The following is a 17,890-nucleotide window of genomic DNA, read 5'->3' on the forward strand; positions in this document are numbered from 1 at the left end:
CACCCCAACAATGGGTTCATTGTGACACAGGCCGCCCCCGCAGAAACCCTGCAAACACAGCCCTGCTGCGGGCCCGGGGTTTTTTCCCCACTCCGTCATCACCCCAACAACGGGTTCATTGTTACACAGGCCGCCCCAGCCAAAATTTTGCAAACCCAGACCCGCTGCGAGCCTGGGGAACGTTGCCTCTCTTTGCCGTCACTCTGAGAACGGCTTCTTTGTGACGCAGGCCGCCACCGCCCAAACTCCGCAAACCCAGGCCTGCTATTGGTCCGGGATCCGTTGCCCCTCTCCGCCGTCACCCCGACAACAGGTTCATTGTGAAGCAGGCCGTCCCCGCCAAAACCTTGCAAACCCACGCCTGCTGCGGGCCCTGGGTCCGTTGCCCCTCTCCGCCGTCACCCCGACAACGACTTCCTTATGACGCAGGCCGCCCCCGCCAAAATTCCGCAAACCCAGGCCCGCTAAAGGCCTGGGGACCGTTACCCCACTCCGCCGTCACCCTGACAATGTGTTAATTGTGACGCAGGTCGCCTTTGCCCAAACCTTGAAAACCCATGCCTGCTGCGGGCCCTGGGTCCGTTGCCCCCCTCTGCCGTCACGTCGACAACTTCTTCCTTGTTTCGCAGGCTGGCCCCGCCCAAATTCCGCAAATGTAGGCCTGCTACGGGCCCGGGGTCCGTTCCCCTCTCCGCCGTCACCCCGACAACGGCTTCCTAGTGACGCAGGCCACCGCCACCCATATTCCGCAAACGCAGGCCCGCTCCGAGCCTGAGGACCGTTGCCCCTCTCCGCTGTTTCCCCGACAACGGGTTCATTGTGACACAGGCCATCCCTGACCAAATCTTGAAAACCCAGGCCTTCTATGGGCCCGGGGTCCGTTGCCCCTAACCGCCAGCACCCCGACAACATGTTCATTGTGACGCAGTCCGCTCCCGCCCAAACCCCGCAATCCCAGGCCCGCTGCAGGCCCGGAATTTTTTGCCCCTCTAGGCCGTCACCCTGACAACGGCTTCCTTGTGACGCAGGCCGCCCCCGCCCAAATTCCGCAAACCCAGGCATGCTACGGGCCCGGAGTCCGTTGCCCCTCTGGGCCGTCACCCCGACAACAGCTTCATTGTGATGCGGGCCGCCCCCACCAAAACCTTGCAAACCCAGGCCTGCTGCAGGCACTAGGTCCGTTGCCCTTCTCCGCTATCACCCCGACAACGGGTTCACTGTGACGTAGGCTACCGCCACCCAAACCTTGAAAACAGATACCTGTGAGGGCGCTCAGTCCATTGCCCCTCTCCGCCGTCACCCCGACAATGGGTTCATTGTGACGCAGACCACGCCCGCCCAAACCTTGCAAACCCAGGCCTTCTGCTGTCCCTGGGTCTGTTGCCCCTCTCCGCCGTAATCCCGACAACGACTTCCCTGTGACGCAGGCCGCCCCCGCCCAAATTCCGCAAACCCAGGCCCGCTGCGAGCCTAGGGACCATTACCCCTCTCCGCTGTCACCACGAAAACGGGTTCATTGTGACACAGGCTGCCCCTGACCAAATTCCACAAACTACGGGCCTGCTGCGGGCCCGGTGTTTTTTGTCCCTTTCCGACGTCGCCCTGACAACGACTTCCCTGTGAGGCAGGCAGCCCCCGCCCAAGTTCTGGAAACCCAGGCCCGCTGTGGGCCTGGGGACTGTTGCCCCTCTCCGCCATAACCCCGACAACAGGTTCATTGTGAGGCGGGCCGCCCCCACCCAAACCTTGAAACCCAGGCCTGCTGCGCACCCTGGGTCCGTTGCCCCTCTTCGCCATCACCCTGACAACAGGTTCATTGTGATGAAGGCCGCCCCCACCCAAACCTTGCAAACCCAGGACTGCTGCGGGCCCGGTGTTTTTTGCCCCTCTCCGCCGTCACCTCAACAATGACTTCCCTGTGACGCAGGCCACCCCCGCCCAATTACCGCAAACCAAGGCCCGTTGCGAGTCTGGGTACCGTTGCCCCTCTCCGCGTTACCCCTACAACGGGTTCATTGTAACACAGGCCGCCCACGCCCAAATTCCGCAAACCCTGGCCCGCTGCGAGCCTGGGGACTGTTGCCCCTCTCCGTCGTTACTTCGAAAACACGATCATTGTGACGCAGGCCGCCCCAGGCCAGATTCCACAAACCCAGACCCGCTGCGGGCCCGGGATCCGTTGCCCCTCTCCGCTGTCACCCCGACAACAGCTTCATTGTGACGCAGGCCGCCCCCACCCAAACCTTGCAAAGCCAGGCCTGCTGCGGGCCCTGGGTCTGTTGCCCCTCTCCGCTGTCACCCCAACAACAGCTTGATTGTGACGCAGGCCGCTTCTGCCCTAATTCCGCAAACCCACGCCAGCTACGAGCTTGGGGTGCGTTGCCCCTCTCCACCGTCACCGCGACAACAGGTTCATTGTGACGCGGGCCATTCCCCGCCCAAACCTTCCAAACCTAGGCCTGCTGTGTACCCTGGGTCCGTTGCCCCTCTCCACCGTCACCCCGATAACGGGTTCACTTTGATGCAGGCTGCCCCCGCCCAAACTCTGCAAACCCAGGCCTGCTACAGGCCCTGGGTCTGATTCCCCTCTTTGCCGTCACCGCGACAAGGACTTCCCTGTGACGCAGCCTGCCCCCGCGCAAATTCTGCAAACCCAGGCCTGCTACGGGCCCAGGGTCTGTTGCAGCTCTCCTCCCTCACCCCGAAAACGAATTCATTGTGACAGAGGAAGCCCCCGCCCAAACCTTGCAAACCCAGGCCTGCTGCAGGCCCTGGGTCTGTTGCCCCTCTCCTCCGTCACCCCGACAACGACTTCCCTGTGACGCAGGCCACCCCCGCCCATATTCCGCAAACCCAGGCCCGCTGCGAGCCTGGGGACCGTTGACCCTCTCCGCCGTCACCCCGACAATGGGTTCATTGTGACACAGGCCGCCCCCGCACAAACTCTGCAAACACAGCCCTGCTGCGGGCCCGGGGTTTTTTTCCCCACTCCGTCATCACCCCAACAACGGGTTCATTGTTACACAGGCCGCCCCAGCCAAAATTTTGCAAACCCAGACCCGCTGCGAGCCTGGGGACCGTTGACCCTCTTTGCCGTCACTCTGAGAACGGCTTCTTTGTGACGCAGGCCGCCACCGCCCAAACTCCGCAAACCCAGGCCTACTATTGGTCCGGGATCCGTTGCCCCTCTCCGCCGTCACCCCGACAACAGGTTCATTGTGAAGCAGGCCGTCCCCGCCCAAACCTTGCAAACCCACGCCTGCTGCGGGCCCTGGGTCCGTTGTCCCTCTCCGCCGTCACCCTGACAACAGGTTCATTGTGATGCAGCCCACCAACAGCCAAACCTTGCAAAACCAGGCCTGCTATAAAACCGGGGTCCGTTGCCCCTCTCCGCCGTCACCCCGACAACGACTTCCTTATGACGCAGGCCGCCCCCGCCAAAATTCCACAAACCCAGGCCCGCTAAAGGCCTGGGGACCGTTACCCCACTCCGCCGTCACCCTGACAATGTGTTAATTGTGACGCAGGTCGCCTCTGCCCAAACCTTGAAAACCCACGCCTGCTGCGGGCCCTGGGTCCGTTGCCCCTCTCTGCCGTCACCCCGACAACAGGTTCATTGTGACGTAGGCCGCCCCCGCTCAAATTTCGCAAACCCAGGCCTGCTATGGGCCTTGGGTCCGTTGCCCCTCTCCGCTGTTACCCCGACAACGACTTCCTTGTGATGCAGGCCAACCCTGACCAAACCTTGCAAACCCAGGCCTGCTGCGGTCCCGGGTTTTTTTGTCCCTCTCCGCCGTCACCCCGACAACAGGTTCATTGTGACGCACGCCGCCCCCGCCTAAACCTTGCAAAGCCACGCCTGCTGTGAGTCCTGGGTCCGTTGCCCCTCTCCGTCGTCACCCCGACAACGGCTTCCTTGTGACGCAGGCCGCCCCCGCCCAAACCTTGCAAACCCACACCTGCTACGGGTCCTGGGTCCGTTGTACCTCTCCGCCGTCATTTCAATAACGGCTTCCTTCTGACGCAGGCCTCCCCCACCCAAATTCCGCAAACGCAGGCCTGCTACGGGCCTTGGGTCCATTGCCCCTCTGCGCCGTAACCCTGACAACAGGTTCATTGTGGCGCAGGCCGCCCCCGCCCATACTCCGCAAACCCAGGCCCGCTGCAAGCCTGGGGTCCGTTGCCCCTCTCCACCGTCACCGCGACAACAGGTTCATTGTGACGCGGGCCGCCCCCGCCCAAACCTTCCAAACCTAGGCCTGCTGTGTACTCTGGGTCCGTTGCCCTTCTCTGCCGTCACCCCGATAACGGGTTCACTTTGATGCAGGCCGCCCCCGCCCAAACTCTGCAAACCCAGGCCTGCTACAGGCCCTGGGTCTGATTCCCCTCTTCGCCCTCACCGCGACAAGGACTTCCCTGTGACGCAGCCTGCCCCCGCGCAAATTCTGCAAACCCAGGCCTGCTACGGGCCCAGGGTCTGTTGCAGCTCTCCTCCCTCACCCCGAAAACGAATTTATTGTGACAGAGGAAGCCCCCGCCCAAACCTTGCAAACCCAGGCCTGCTGCAGGCCCTGGGTCTGTTGCCCCTCTCCTCCGTCACCCCGACAACGACTTCCCTGTGACGCAGGCCGCCCTCGCCCATATTCCGCAAACCCAGGCCCGCTGCGAGCCTGGGGACCGTTGACCCTCTCCGCCGTCACCCCGACAACGGGTTCATTGTAACACAGGCCGCCCACGCCCAAATTCCGCAAACACAGCCCTGCTGCGGGCCCGGGGACTGTTGCCCCTCTCCGTCGTTACCCCGAAAACACGATCATTGTGACGCAGGCCGCCCCAGGCCAGATTCCACAAACCCAGACCCGCTGCGGGCCCGGGATCCATTGCCCCTCTCCGCCGTCACCCCGACAACAGCTTCATTGTGATGCAGGCCGCCCCCACCCAAACCTTGCAAAGCCAGGCCTGCTGCGGGCCCTGGGTCTGTTGCCCCTCTCCGCTGTCACCCCAACAACAGCTTGATTGTGACGCAGGCCACTTCTGCCCTAATTCCACAAACCCACGCCAGCTACGAGCTTGGGGTCCATTGCCCCTCTCCGTCGTCACGCTCACAACAGGTTCATTGTGTAGCAGGCCGCCCCCGACCAAACATTACAAACCCAGGCCTGCTGCCGGCCCTGGGTCTCTTGTCCTCCGCCATCACCCCGACAACGGCTTCCTTGTGATGCAGGCCGCCCCCGCTTAAATTCTGTAAACCCAGACCCGCTGCGGGCCCGTTGACCGTTGCCCCTCTCCGCTGTTACCCCGACAACGACTTCCCTGTGACGCAGGCTGCCCCCGCCAAATTCCGCAAACCCAGGCCTGCTGCGAGCCTTGGGACCGTTGCCCTTCTCATCCATCTCCCCGACAACAGGTTCATTGTGATGCAGGCTGCCCCCGCCCAAACCCCGCAAACCCAGGCCCACTGCGAGCCTGGGGACCGTTTCCCCTCTCCGCCATCACCCCGACAACAGGTTCATTGTGACGCAGGCCGCCCCGCCCACACCTTGCAAACCCAGGCCTACTGCGGGCCCTGGGTCTGTTGTCCGTCTCCACCGTCACCCCGACAACGGCTTCCTTGTAACGCAGGCCGCCCCTGCCCAAACCCCGCAAACCCAGGCCTGCTACGGGTCCGATGTCCGTTGCCCTTCTCATCCATCTCCCCGACAACAGGTTCATTGTGACACAGGCCACCCCCGACAAAACCTGGCAAAGCCAGGCCTGCTGCGGCCCCTGGGTCCGTTGTCCCTCTCCGCCGTCAGCCCGACAGCGAGTTCATTGTGACGCAGGCTGCCCCCGCCCAAATTCCACAAACCCAGGCCCGCTGCGAGCCTGGGGACCGTTGCCCCTCTCCGTCGTCACCCCAACAACGACTTCCTTGTGACGTAGGCTCCCCCGCCCAAACCCCGCCAACCCAGGCCTGCTGCGGGCCTGGGTTTTTCTGCCCCTCTCCTCCGTCACTCTGACAACGGCTTCCTTGTGACGCCTGCCACCCCCGCCCAAATTCCGCAAACCCAGGCCTCCTGCGGGCCCGGGGACCGTTGCCCCTCTCCGCCGTCACCCCGACAATGGCTTCCTTGTGACACAGGCCGCCCCCGACCAAACCTTGCAAACCCAGGCCTGCTACGGGCCCTGGGTCTGTTGCCCCTCTCCGCCGTCACCCCGACAACGGCTTCCTTGTGACGCAGGCCGCCACCACCCAAATTACGCAAACCCACGCCTGCTAAGGGCCCGGGGTCTGTTGCCCCTCTCCACCATCACGTCGACAACGGGTTCAGTGTGACGCAGGAAACCCCCGGCCAAATTCTGCAAACCCAGGCCTGCTACGTGCCCCTGGTCCGTTGCCCCTCTCCACCGTCACCCCGACAACAGGTTCATTGTGACGCAGACCGCCCCTGACCAAACCATGTAAACCCAGGCCTGCAACGTGCCCCGGGTCCGTTGCCCCTCTCTGCCGTCACCGCGACAATGGCTTCCTTGTGACGAAGGACGCCCCCGCCCAAATTCCGCAAACCCAGGCCTGCTACGGGTCCGGGGTCTGTTGCCCCTCTCTTCCCTCACCCTGACAACGGGTTCATTGTGACGCAGGCCGTCCCTGCCCAAACCTTGCAAACTGTCCTGGTTTGAGCCAGGGTAGAGTTAATTCCCATGAGGAACCAGGAAAGGGCACAGCCTGAACAGCTGACCCAGGCTGGCCAGCAGGTATTTGATACCATCCTAACCGTCATGCCCAGGGTACTGGTGGTGGCTGGCTGGAATAAGCTGTTCCCCGGAATAAACTCTCGGTCGCCGGTTGGGAGCAGTCGCTCTCGTCGGGTCCCGGGTGCTGAGCAACTGTATCACTCACCAGTTTTCTTTGTAATATCCCCTTGTCTTTGTTCAATTTCCCCAGTAAACTGTTCTTATTTCAACTTACGTGGGCTCTTTTACTTTTTTCCTCCCTCTCCGATCCCCTCCACATTCCGTCGGGAGGGGGAGGAGTCGCGGTTTCCTTCCCCTTTGCTCCGGCTGGGCAAAACCACGACATTTATTGGCGCCCAACGTGGGGCCCGCGAGGTTGAAATAGAACAGAGTGGGTTTAAACAAAATCCTTGTGTACACTCCTGACACTAGCTGATTGCTGATCACAATGTTGGCTGATATGCTCGTATGGTGGTATTACATGTCCTCTTATCTGCATCATGTATGTCCTGTGATAGTGTTTCTCGTCGGTGGAAAATGTATAAAAATTCTCATGCTACTGCACTGGATGGGATTGGCTTATGATATGATTTTGTCGTGGGTTATTAAGTTGGGTTGGAATGTGTACATGGCTTTTCTATCTCTTCCACACTTTCTCCTAGAACTTAATAATGGCACTCAATTTATGGGAAAAGCTGACGTGTAATTGCTCCCACTATGTCACTTACCCTCATTCCTTCAAGGTGCTTCTAATGGATTCTAACAATAATACTCTGAATGTTCTAATTACCATGTTTGTATTATTTTCCCATGTTTTCACCTCAGCTTGGATTGTAACATTTTTTTGAGAGCTGTGAGGAGAGGCATACAGAATTTGGAGAACACAGGAACCCATTCCTAACTCAGCTGTGCCAGAACCAGTTGCTGTTCCAACTCCAGCAGTGGATGTTGCAGTTGCAGCTGTGAACACTCATACCCAGACTGCTGACACCATTGCTGTTACCACTGTGGACACTCATACCCAGACTGAGAATATTGTTGTTGTGTCCAATCAGACTGCTGCTACAACTGTGGATGCTCAAACCCAGACTGTTGCTGCTACAACTGCGGCCACTCAAACTGAGACAACCAATACAATTGCTGTTGAATCAATCTGTGCCAGTATCAGTTGCCCCTGTACAGAAAAAGAAATACACAAAAAGACCAGTTTGCAGCACTAAGGATGAAGATGAACAAAGGACACCACAGAGGGAAGAAGAGTTGGAGCCAGAGATAATCAGCCGGTCCTTGTCCCTGAGTGAGCTGCGAGATGTGCGGAAAGATTACAGCCGTCGCCCAGGTGAGCACATTATCACCTGGATGCTCCGATGCTGGGAAAATGGAGCCCACAGTTTGGACTTAGAGGACAAGGAAGCCAGGCAATTGGGCTCCTTGTCCCGGGACGGGGGCATTGGTAAGGCTATGGGAAGATCGTCACAGGCCCTCAGCCTCTGGAGGCGACTTTTGTTGGGCGTGAAGGAAAGATACCCCTTCAAGGAAGATATTACAAGCCCCCCAAGCAAGTGGACCACCATGGAGAAAGGCATTCAATATTTGAGGGAGTTAGCTGTGCTGGAGCTTATTTATAATGACTATGCACCCACAGACCCAGATGAAGTTCAATGCACACGAGTTATGTGGCGAAAGTTCCTATGAAGTGCACCACCAAACTATGCCAGTTCGTTGGCAGTTGTCTCCTGGAAAGAAGATGAGAGGCAAACGGTGGAACAAAGAGCTGCTCAGCTTCGGCAATATGAAGAAAATGTGTCTTGTCCCCTACAGGCTGTTGTTTCAGCTGTAGAGAAAATGTCACAGAAGCTTGACCAATTCGTGTCTCGCTCTCCACCTGCCAGTACTCCAGCTGTTAAGAATAAGCGTCCCGGTGCTCAAGAGTAGGAACATAAGGAGTATACACCCCAGGATGTTTCACGGTCCCATCCACAGGACCAAGGAGACAATATGAGCAAGTGGGATAGGCCACCTACCCCATCTACTCCAAGATCACCCACTCCAAGAGCACAGGCACAGGAGTTGCGGAAAGGAAGGGTTAAAAGAAGTAACTCTCCTTGGAGGAATGCCACTCCAGTTTCCAGTGAGCAACCCCCTAGACAAGATAGGAGGATTGATTTCAATTCTGATTCCCTCGAGGGGACCTCTGGTGTTTCCTGGGAAACAGTAAATGATGACTGCGATGACCAGTATTAGGGGGGTCCTGCCTCCAGCCAGGTGGAGGAAAGGGATAATCGGGTTTATTGGACTGTGTGGATTCGTTGGCCTGGCACATCAGATCCACAAGAATACAAGGCTTTAGTGGACACCAGTGCACAATGTACTCTGATGCCATCAAATTTTAAAGGGACAGAATCCATTTGTATTTCTGGAGTGACAGGGGGATCTCAACAGCTATCTGTATTAGAAGCTGAAGTGAGTCTGACTGGCACAAATTGGCAAAAGCATCCTATTGTGACAGGACCCAAAGCTCCATGTATCTTAGGCATAGATTATCTTAAGAGAGGGTATTTTAAGGACCCAAGAGGATACAGGTGGGCCTTTGGTGTGGCTGCAGTGGAGGCAGAAGAGATTGAACAATTATCCAGCATGCCTGGCCTTTCAGAGGACCCTTCTGTTGTGGGGTTGCTGAAGGTTGAGGAGCAACAGGTGCCAATTGCAACCACAACAGCGCACCGTCGGCAATACCGCACCAACAGAGACTCTGTGATTCCCATTCATAAGTTGATTCGCCAACTGGAGAGCCAAAGAGTGATCAGCAAAACTCACTCACCCTTTAACAGCCCTATATGGCTGGTACAAAAGTCTACTGGAGACTGACAGTAGACTATGGTGGCCTGAATGAAGTCACGCCACCGCTGAGCGCGGCTGTGCCAGACATGCTGGAACTGCAATACGAACTGGAGTCCAAGGCAGTCAAATGGTATGCCACCATTGATATTGCCAATGCATTCTTCTCAATCCCTTTAGCAAAAGAGTGCAGGCCTCAGTTTGCTTTCACTTGGAGAGGGGTGCAGTATACTTGGAATCGACTGCCCCAGGGGTGGAAACACAGCCCCACCATTTGCCATGCACTGATCCAGGCCACGCTGGAGGAGGGTGAGGCCCCAGAACATCTGCAATACATTGATGATATTGTGGTGTGGGGTGACTCAGCAGTGGAAGTCCTTGATAAAGGAAAGAAAAGAATTCAAATTCTTCTAAAGGCTGGCTTTGCCATTAAATGCAGGAAAGTCAAAGGACCTGCACAGGAGATCCAGTTTTTAGGAGTAAAATGGCAGGATGGACGTCGTCATATTCCAATAGAGGTGATAAACAAGATTGCAGCCATGTCTCCACCAACTAACAAAAAGGAAACACAAGCTTTCCTAGGTGTTGTGGGTTTTTGGAGAATGCACATTCCAAATTACAGTATGATTGTGAGCCCCCTCTACCGTGTGACACAGAAGAAGAATGATTTTGAATGGGGTCCTGAGCAGCAACAATGTTTTGTACAAATTAAACAGGAGATTGTTCATGCGATGGCGCTTGGGCCAGTCCGGACAGGACCAGATGTTAAAAATGTGCTCTACACCACAGCTGGGGAGAATGGCCCTACTTGGAGTCTTTGGCAGAGAGCACCTGGGGAGGGTCGAGGCCGACCCCTCGGGTTCTGGAGTCGGGGATACAGAGGATCCGAGGCCCGATACACTCCAACCCAGAAAGAGATACTGGCAGCATATGAAGGAGTTCAAGGTGCGTCAGAAGTGATTGGCACAGAAACACAACTCTTCCTGGCAGCTCGACTGCCAGTGCTGGGCTGGATGTTCAAGGGGAAGGCATTCCCTACGCATCATGCAACTGATGCTACATGGAGTAAGTGGATCGCACTGATCACACAACGAGCTCGCATAGGGAAGCCTAGTCGCCCTGGGATCCTGGAGGTGATCACAAACTGGCCAGAGTGTGAAGATGGTGAAATATCACCAGAGAAGGTGACACGTGTTGACGAGGCCCCATCGCATGATGAACTGTCAGAAGATGAGAAGCGGTATGCCCTGTTCACTGATGGGTCCTGTTGCCTTGTGGGGAAGCATCGGAGATGGAAGGCAGCTGTATGGAGTCACCTACGCAAAATTTCAGAAGCTGTAGAAGGAGAGGGTGAATCCAGCCAGTTTGCAGAGGTAAAAACCATCCAGTTGGCTTTAGACATTGCTGAACGGGAAAAATGGCCAAGGATCTACCTCTACACTGATTCGTGGATGGTGGCAAACGCTCTATGGGGATGGCTACAGCAATGGAGACAGAACAACTGGCAACGACGGGGCAAACACGTCTGGGCTGCTCCACTATGGCAGGACATTGCTGCTTGAGTGGAGAAACTAGTTGTGAAGGTGCGCCATGCTCACGTACCCAAAAAGCGGGCCACAGAAGAACATCTGCATAACCAGCAAGTTGACAAGGCTGCTAAGATTTCTCAATTAGATCTGGATTGGCAACATAAGGGGGAGTTATTTTTAGCTCGATGGGCCCGTGATACCTCAGGTCATCAAGGCAGAGATGCTACCTATAAATGGGCTCATGATCGAGGGGTGGGCTTAACCTTGGACACTATTGCACAGGTTATCCATGAGTGTGAGACATGTGCTACAATCAGACAACCAAACGATTGAAGCCCATATGGTATGGAGGACGATGGCAGAAATATAAATATGGAGAGGCCTAGCAGATTGATTACATCACACTGCCACAGACTCGCCAAGGCAAACGACATGTGCTCACAATGGTGGAGGCGACCACCGGCTGGTTGGAAACGTATCCTGTGTCTCATGCCACCGCCCGGAGCACCATCCAGGGCCTTGAAAGGAAAGTCCTCTGGCGACATGGCACCCCAGAAAGAATTGAGTCAGACAATGGGACACACTTCAGAAACAACGTCATAGATGCCTGGGCCAAAGAGCACAGCATTGAATGGGTTTATCATATTCCCTATCATGCACCAGCCTCAGGAAAGGCTGAGCGATACAATGGGTTATTGAAAACCACACTGAAAGCAATGGGAGGTGGAACTTTCAAGCATTGGGATACACATTTGGAAAAGGCCATCTGGTTAGTCAACTCTAGAGGATCAATCGAGCTGGCCCTGCCCTTACCTATTGTAGAAGGGGACAAAGTCCCTGTGGTGCATGTAAAAGACATGTCAGGGAAGGCAGTCTGGGTGTGTCCTGCCTTGGATAAAGGCAAACACATCCGTGGGATTATTTTTGCTCAGGGACCTGGGTGTACTTGGTGGGTGATGTGCAAGGATGGGGAGACTCAATAAGTGTCTCAAGGGAATTTCATTCTGGGTGACAATAACCCGTGAATTGAATTGTATAATGATAGCTGTTAAATGTCACGATTCCTATAGTTGCTTTACGTTATGTATGTGTAGATGATTATGATGTGTAAACCTAGACATGACGTGTAGATGGTATAGAATAAGGGCTGGAATGTCCTGGTTTGAGCTAGGATAGAGTTAATTCCCGTGAGGAACCAGGAAAGGGTACAGCCTGAACAGCTGACCCAGGCTGGCCAGCAGGTATTCCATACCATCCTAACATCATGCCCAGTGTAGGGGCTGGCCGGAAGAAGCTCTTACAGGGGCACGGTTTCTGGGTCCGTGGTCCAGAGCCATCGCCTAGGTTGGGTCCCGGGTGGTGAGCAAATGCATCATTCACAAGTTTTCTTTCTAATATCCCCTTGTCTTTGTTATAGTTGTTCCTTTTCAATTTTCCCTAGTAAATTGTTCTTATTTCAACTTAGGCGGCTCTTTAACTTTTTTTCCTTTGGATCCCCTCCATGTTCTGCCTACAGAGGAGAGAGGGCGTCAGCACGGGTTTTTTCCCTTTTGCTTCGGCTGGGAAAAACCACAACAGAGCTACAAGAAAGCAGGTAAGAAGACCCCATCTGCATTGGTATGTAGGTCCCCATGTATCCTATCAGCCAGCACTGTGCCACCTTTGCATCTGCTTTCCTTTGGGGGCTATCTGCAATCCCATGCACTTTGCCTGCTCAGCTCCTATTGAAAAAACGGCTGCCAGTAGAAGTTCTGCAACTGCATTTAAGACCTACAAGAAAGCAAGTAAGCAGACCCCACCTACAGTGGTATGTAGGTCCCCATGTAGCCTATCAGCCAGCACTGTGCCACCTCTGCAGCTGCTTTCCTGTGGGATCAATCTTCAAACCTGTTCACTTGGCCTGCTCTGTTCCTACTGAAAATACGGGCTGCCAGTGGAGGTTATGCCATTGCATCTGGGAGCTACAAGAAAGCAGGCAAGCAGACCCCACCTACAGTGGTACGTAGGTCCTGTATGGTACTGTAATGTCACACAGCATTGTTTAAGTGTCCAGTTATGATGTGATGTCATAGAGAACTGTTGCTGTGGCCAAATGTGTTTTGAATTCACACAGCCCCATTGCAGTGCCCAGATGTGCTGTGATGTCACACTGCCAGATTGCAGATACCAGAGGTGCTGTGATACCACAGAGCCCCGTTTAAAAATGTCCAGATGTTATGTGATGTCACAGAGCACTATTGCAATGTCCAGATGTGCTGAGATGTCACACAGCCCCGTTGCAAACCCAGATGTGCTGTTGTGTTACACAGCCCCATTGCAGTGTGCACATGAGCTGTGATGTCACAGAGCACTGTAGCAGTTCCCATCTGTGCTGTGATGTGACACGGGACTTCTGCAATGCCCACATGTGCTGTGATGTCACACAGTCCCATGGAAGTGCCCAGGTGGGCTGTGATGTCAAAGAGCACCATTACAAAACCCAGATGTGATGTGATTACAAACATCCCTGTTGCAGTTTCCAGAAGTTCTGTGATATCACAGAGCACTGTTGCAGTGCCCAGATATGCTCTGATGTTAAAGAGAACTGCTACAGTTCTCAGGTGTGCTGTAATGTCACAGAGCATTGTTAAAGTGTCCAGTAGTAATGCTATGTCACAGAGAACTGTTGCAGTTGCCATGTGAGCTGTGATGTCACAGAGAACTGTTGCAATGCCCAGATGTGCTGTGATGTCATGCAGCCCTGTTGCAATGCCCAGATGTGCTGTTTTGTCACACAGTCCTGTTGCAGGTCCCAGATGTGATGCCACAGAGAACTGTGGCAGTGCTCAGAAGTGCTGTGGTGCCACACAGTGCCATGGCAATGCCCAAATGTGCTCGGATGTCACATATTTCTTTTTTTCAGTGCCCAGTTTTACTGTGATGTCACAGGAAACCGTTGCAGTGCCCATGTGTGCTGGGATGTCACACAACACTATTACAATGCCCAAATGTTCCGTGATATCACAGGGTACTGCTGCAGTGCCTAGATATTCTATTGTGTCACAGACTCCTACTGCAGTTCCCACATGTGCAGTGTCCAGTTGTGATGTGATGTTCTAGAGCACTGTTGCAGTGCCCAGATGAGCTGTTCTGTCACAAAGCACTTTTATAGTGCCCAGATGTGCTTTGCTGTCACAGAGACCTGCTACAATGCCCAAATGTGCCAGGATGTCACACAGTCCTGTTTCAGTGCCCAGATATGTTGTGATGTCACACAGTCCCACTGCAAAGCTACATATGCTGTGATATCACATAGTCCTTTTGCATGTCCGAGATGTAATGTCCCAGAGAACTGTGGAAGTGCTCAGAAGTGCTGTGGTGTCACAGAGAACTCTTGCAGTGCCCAGGTGTGCTCTAATGTCACAGAGCAGTTGTGATGTGATGTCACAGAGAACTGTTGCAGTTGCCATATGAGCTGTGATGTCACAGAGAACTGTTGCAATGCCCAGATGTGCTGTGATGTGACACAAGACTTCTGCAATGCCCACATGAGCTGTGATGTCACACAGCCCCATGGAAGTGCCCAGGTGGGCTGTGATGTCACAGAGCCCCGTTACAAAACCCGGATGTGATGTGATGACAAACATCCCTGTTACTGTGTCCAGATGTGCTGTGATGTCACAGAGCACAGTTTCAGTTTCCATATGAGCTGTGATGTCACAGAGAACTGTTGAAGTGCACAGATGTGCTGTGATGTCACACTGCTTGGATACAGTTCCCAAATGTGCTGCAATGTCACAGGTTCCTACATTGACTGTGATGTCACTCAGCAGCACTGCAAACTCCAGATATTCTGTGATGTAATAGACCACAGCTTCACTGCCCAGATGTGCTGTGATGTCTAACAGCCTGGATACAGTTTCCAGATGTGCTGTGATGTCACAGAGCACAGTTTCAGTGGCCATATGAGCTGTAACGTCACAGAAGACTGTTGCAGTAACTAGAAGTGCTGTGATGTCACAGAACAATGCATCATCACAACACATCTGGGTTCTGTAACGGGGCTCTGTGACATCACAACTCATGTTGCCATTGCAGAAGTCCTGTGTAACACAACAGCACATCTGGGCACTGCTACAGTGCTCTGTGACATCCCAGCACATGTGGGCACTGCAACAGTTTCCTGTGACATCACAGTACATCAGAGCGCTGTAAAAAAGAAATGTGTGACATCCGAGCACATTTGGGCTTTGCCGTGGGACTCTGTGACACCACAGCACTTCCCAGCACTGCCACAGTTCTCTGGGACCTCACAGCATATCAGGGAACTGTTGTGTGACATCACAACACACATCAGACTCAATGGTCTTAAAGGTCTTTTCCAGCTGCAATGATTCCATAGGTCTCTGAGCTGTTGCACAGCCGTGGAGCTGAGGTGCTGAGGGACAGGGGTTGGTGATGGGCTCGGCAGGGTGAGGCTGGTGATTGGACTTAATGATCTCAAAGACTTTTCCAACCCAAAGGATTCTTTGATTCAATGATTCTATGTCAGGATGGAAATGTCTCTGTCAGCAGGAATCTTCCCCAGGGACCAGAGGCCCTTGCAGACCCTGAGCCTGCTGTCCCCAAGACGTGCCCCTTCCCCACTGTCACGTCTTTGTGCTCTGATCCCCCCCAGTCAGCCTCGGGGACAGCCCTTGACCCTTGGGCAGCCCGGCACCAGCTCTGGCCCAAACCCCCAAGGGATTTTAATCAGAACAAAGAGGAGGCACAGCCTGAACTCAGGACACTGAAAGTAGAGGAAATGGCTGGCAAGGGCCGAGGGCTCCCTGGAGCTCAGGGCTCTCCCAGCCGCACAGCTCCCTCCTCCCTCCCAGCTGCTCCCAGCCCCGCGGCAGTGACGGGCTCTCCTGGCCCGGGGATGGGCCACCCTTGTGCCCTGAGCTGCGGTGTCACGGCCTCGCTGTCCTCAGGGGGATGTGCCAGGGACACCTCTTGGGCATCGTCGTAGCTCCAGCTCTCTGGGCACAGGCACTGGGCATCTCCCTCAGCTCCAGGGGCCCCGGCACTGCTCTGGGAGCACAGCTTTGTCTCTGCAAAGCAGCAAGGCAGGCTGTAGCACATTTGGACATCTTCCTTCCTTCTCCTCACCACTTCAGAGATGCTGAGCCCCCCTCCACCCGCCCTGTCCCTCATCCTCATACCCATCCTCTCACCTCCAGCTGCGTCCCTGGGCCCTGCTCCCTCCTCTGCTGCCCTGGGCACTTCCCAGTCTCTCTGCCCAGACACAAGGTCCTCCCCTGGGTCAGAAACCTCCCTGGCATCATCATAGCCATCTGCTGGGCCACCTTTGGGCAGGACAGGGACATCTGCAAGCATCGTACAGAGAGGAAGACGGGAGGAAGCGCAGGGACACAGCGCTCAGACAGCGGCACAGGAGATCCCCATCTTCTCCCCAACTCTGATGGTGACACTCAGGGGCACCACTGTCCATCCCGAGTCTGCAGGGATGAGACATCAACCCCTTCCTGCCCCCCAATACCTCGTGCTGACCCCAGACCGTCTTCCTCCTCACTGTCCCTGTGGTGGGGCTGCAGCTTGGTCAGGGACCCCTCCAAATAGGAGCCTGGAGAGAGGTGAGTGGGTGCTGTGGGGGTGAGCTCTGCTGACCAGGCTGCTGCTCTGTGCTGATGGGCACGGGGGACCCACAAAGCCACGGCTGAGTGGGGCGGAGGGCCCAGGACTGACCCTCTGCCCTGGGACAAACCCAGCAGGGGTGGGCAGAGCTAATGGGGAGGAAGCTTCTGTCCTGGGCCAGGACATCTCTGCTCTCCCCACATTGCTGCAGGGACTTGGGCCTGGGGGCTGCAGGGAGTCAGCTGCAGGTGGGGACCAGGGGACAGAGCGCCCAGGGATGGGCCCAGACCCACCTGATGGTTTGAATGTCTCCTGCTCCTCCCACACTGGGCTGTAACACATCTCCTGGTAAATGGCCTCAGGGAAGGGCTCCAGGGCTGTCTGGGAGCCTGTGGATAGAAGCCGCTCTGGCTCAGGGACAGGCAGCTCCCACCTTCCCTCCCCTCTGCAGCTGCCCCCTCTCTGCCCCACGGATCCACAGCACAGCCCCTGCACTGCCACGGGGAGCTGAGGGCTGGGCAGAGGAGCAGCCTGGGGCCTGACACCACGGGGATGGACCCTGCTGCCCTGCATTCCTCCTGGCACCTCCCCTGCCCCACAGCCCCCTCCAGAGCTGCCCAGAGCTCTGACACTGGCCCTTCCTCGTTTGTTTCCCCCCTGTGCCCATGTGCCCCAGCCCAGCTCTGGCCACTTCTGGCCCCATCCCCAACTCCCCCGTGTCGGGACTCTCTTCCCCTGGCTGCTGCTGGCCCATCATCAGGCAGTCAGTGGCACAGCAGCAGCACACGCCTGTGCCCCAGCTCTGCCTGTGCTGACACACACACCCCACAGCGCCCTGGCCCTGCCAAGAGGCATCTTCCTGTGGCAGCGTGGGGCAGGACCCACCTCTGCGCTCAGCCCTGGTGCTGAGCACTCTCCAGGCCAGGAGGGCCAGCAGCAGGCAGACAAGGGCTCCCAGGATCATGCACATGATGACGGGCAACGAGACGCTTCTGCTGCTGGTCGGGCGGCCCCGAGTGGGATCTGCACAGGCAGCGACACACAGAGGGAAGCACCAGGCCAAGGAGCAGTGGGGGGCTGGAGCACACCAGCCCTCACCCCCATCATCCTGTGAGTGGGCAACTCACAGCCCTCCCCACCCCCAGCACCCATAACCCGCTGCCTCCTCTTGGGAGTTTCACCCCCAGTGAGGA

The 17,890-nt window shown here is 56.0% G+C and overlaps 1 protein-coding gene across 1 annotated transcript in view; it reads right to left on the reverse strand.

Moving 5' to 3' along the window:
- Positions 1 to 15,896: 15,896 nt before the first annotated feature.
- Positions 15,897 to 17,890, reverse strand: part of LOC133629452 (antigen WC1.1-like) — a 189,664-nt gene continuing 187,670 nt past the window's right edge. Inside the window, exons 15-18 of the mRNA XM_062020084.1 lie at positions 17,583 to 17,720; positions 16,991 to 17,086; positions 16,277 to 16,429; positions 15,897 to 16,153 (exon numbers count right to left, since the gene is read on the reverse strand). Coding sequence (XP_061876068.1) covers positions 15,897 to 16,153; positions 16,277 to 16,429; positions 16,991 to 17,086; positions 17,583 to 17,720 — 644 coding nt within the window. The remainder of the gene's footprint in view (positions 16,154 to 16,276; positions 16,430 to 16,990; positions 17,087 to 17,582; positions 17,721 to 17,890) is intronic.

This window comes from Colius striatus, unplaced genomic scaffold (genome assembly GCF_028858725.1).
Source record: "Colius striatus isolate bColStr4 unplaced genomic scaffold, bColStr4.1.hap1 scaffold_45, whole genome shotgun sequence".
Taxonomy (NCBI): domain Eukaryota; kingdom Metazoa; phylum Chordata; class Aves; order Coliiformes; family Coliidae; genus Colius; species Colius striatus.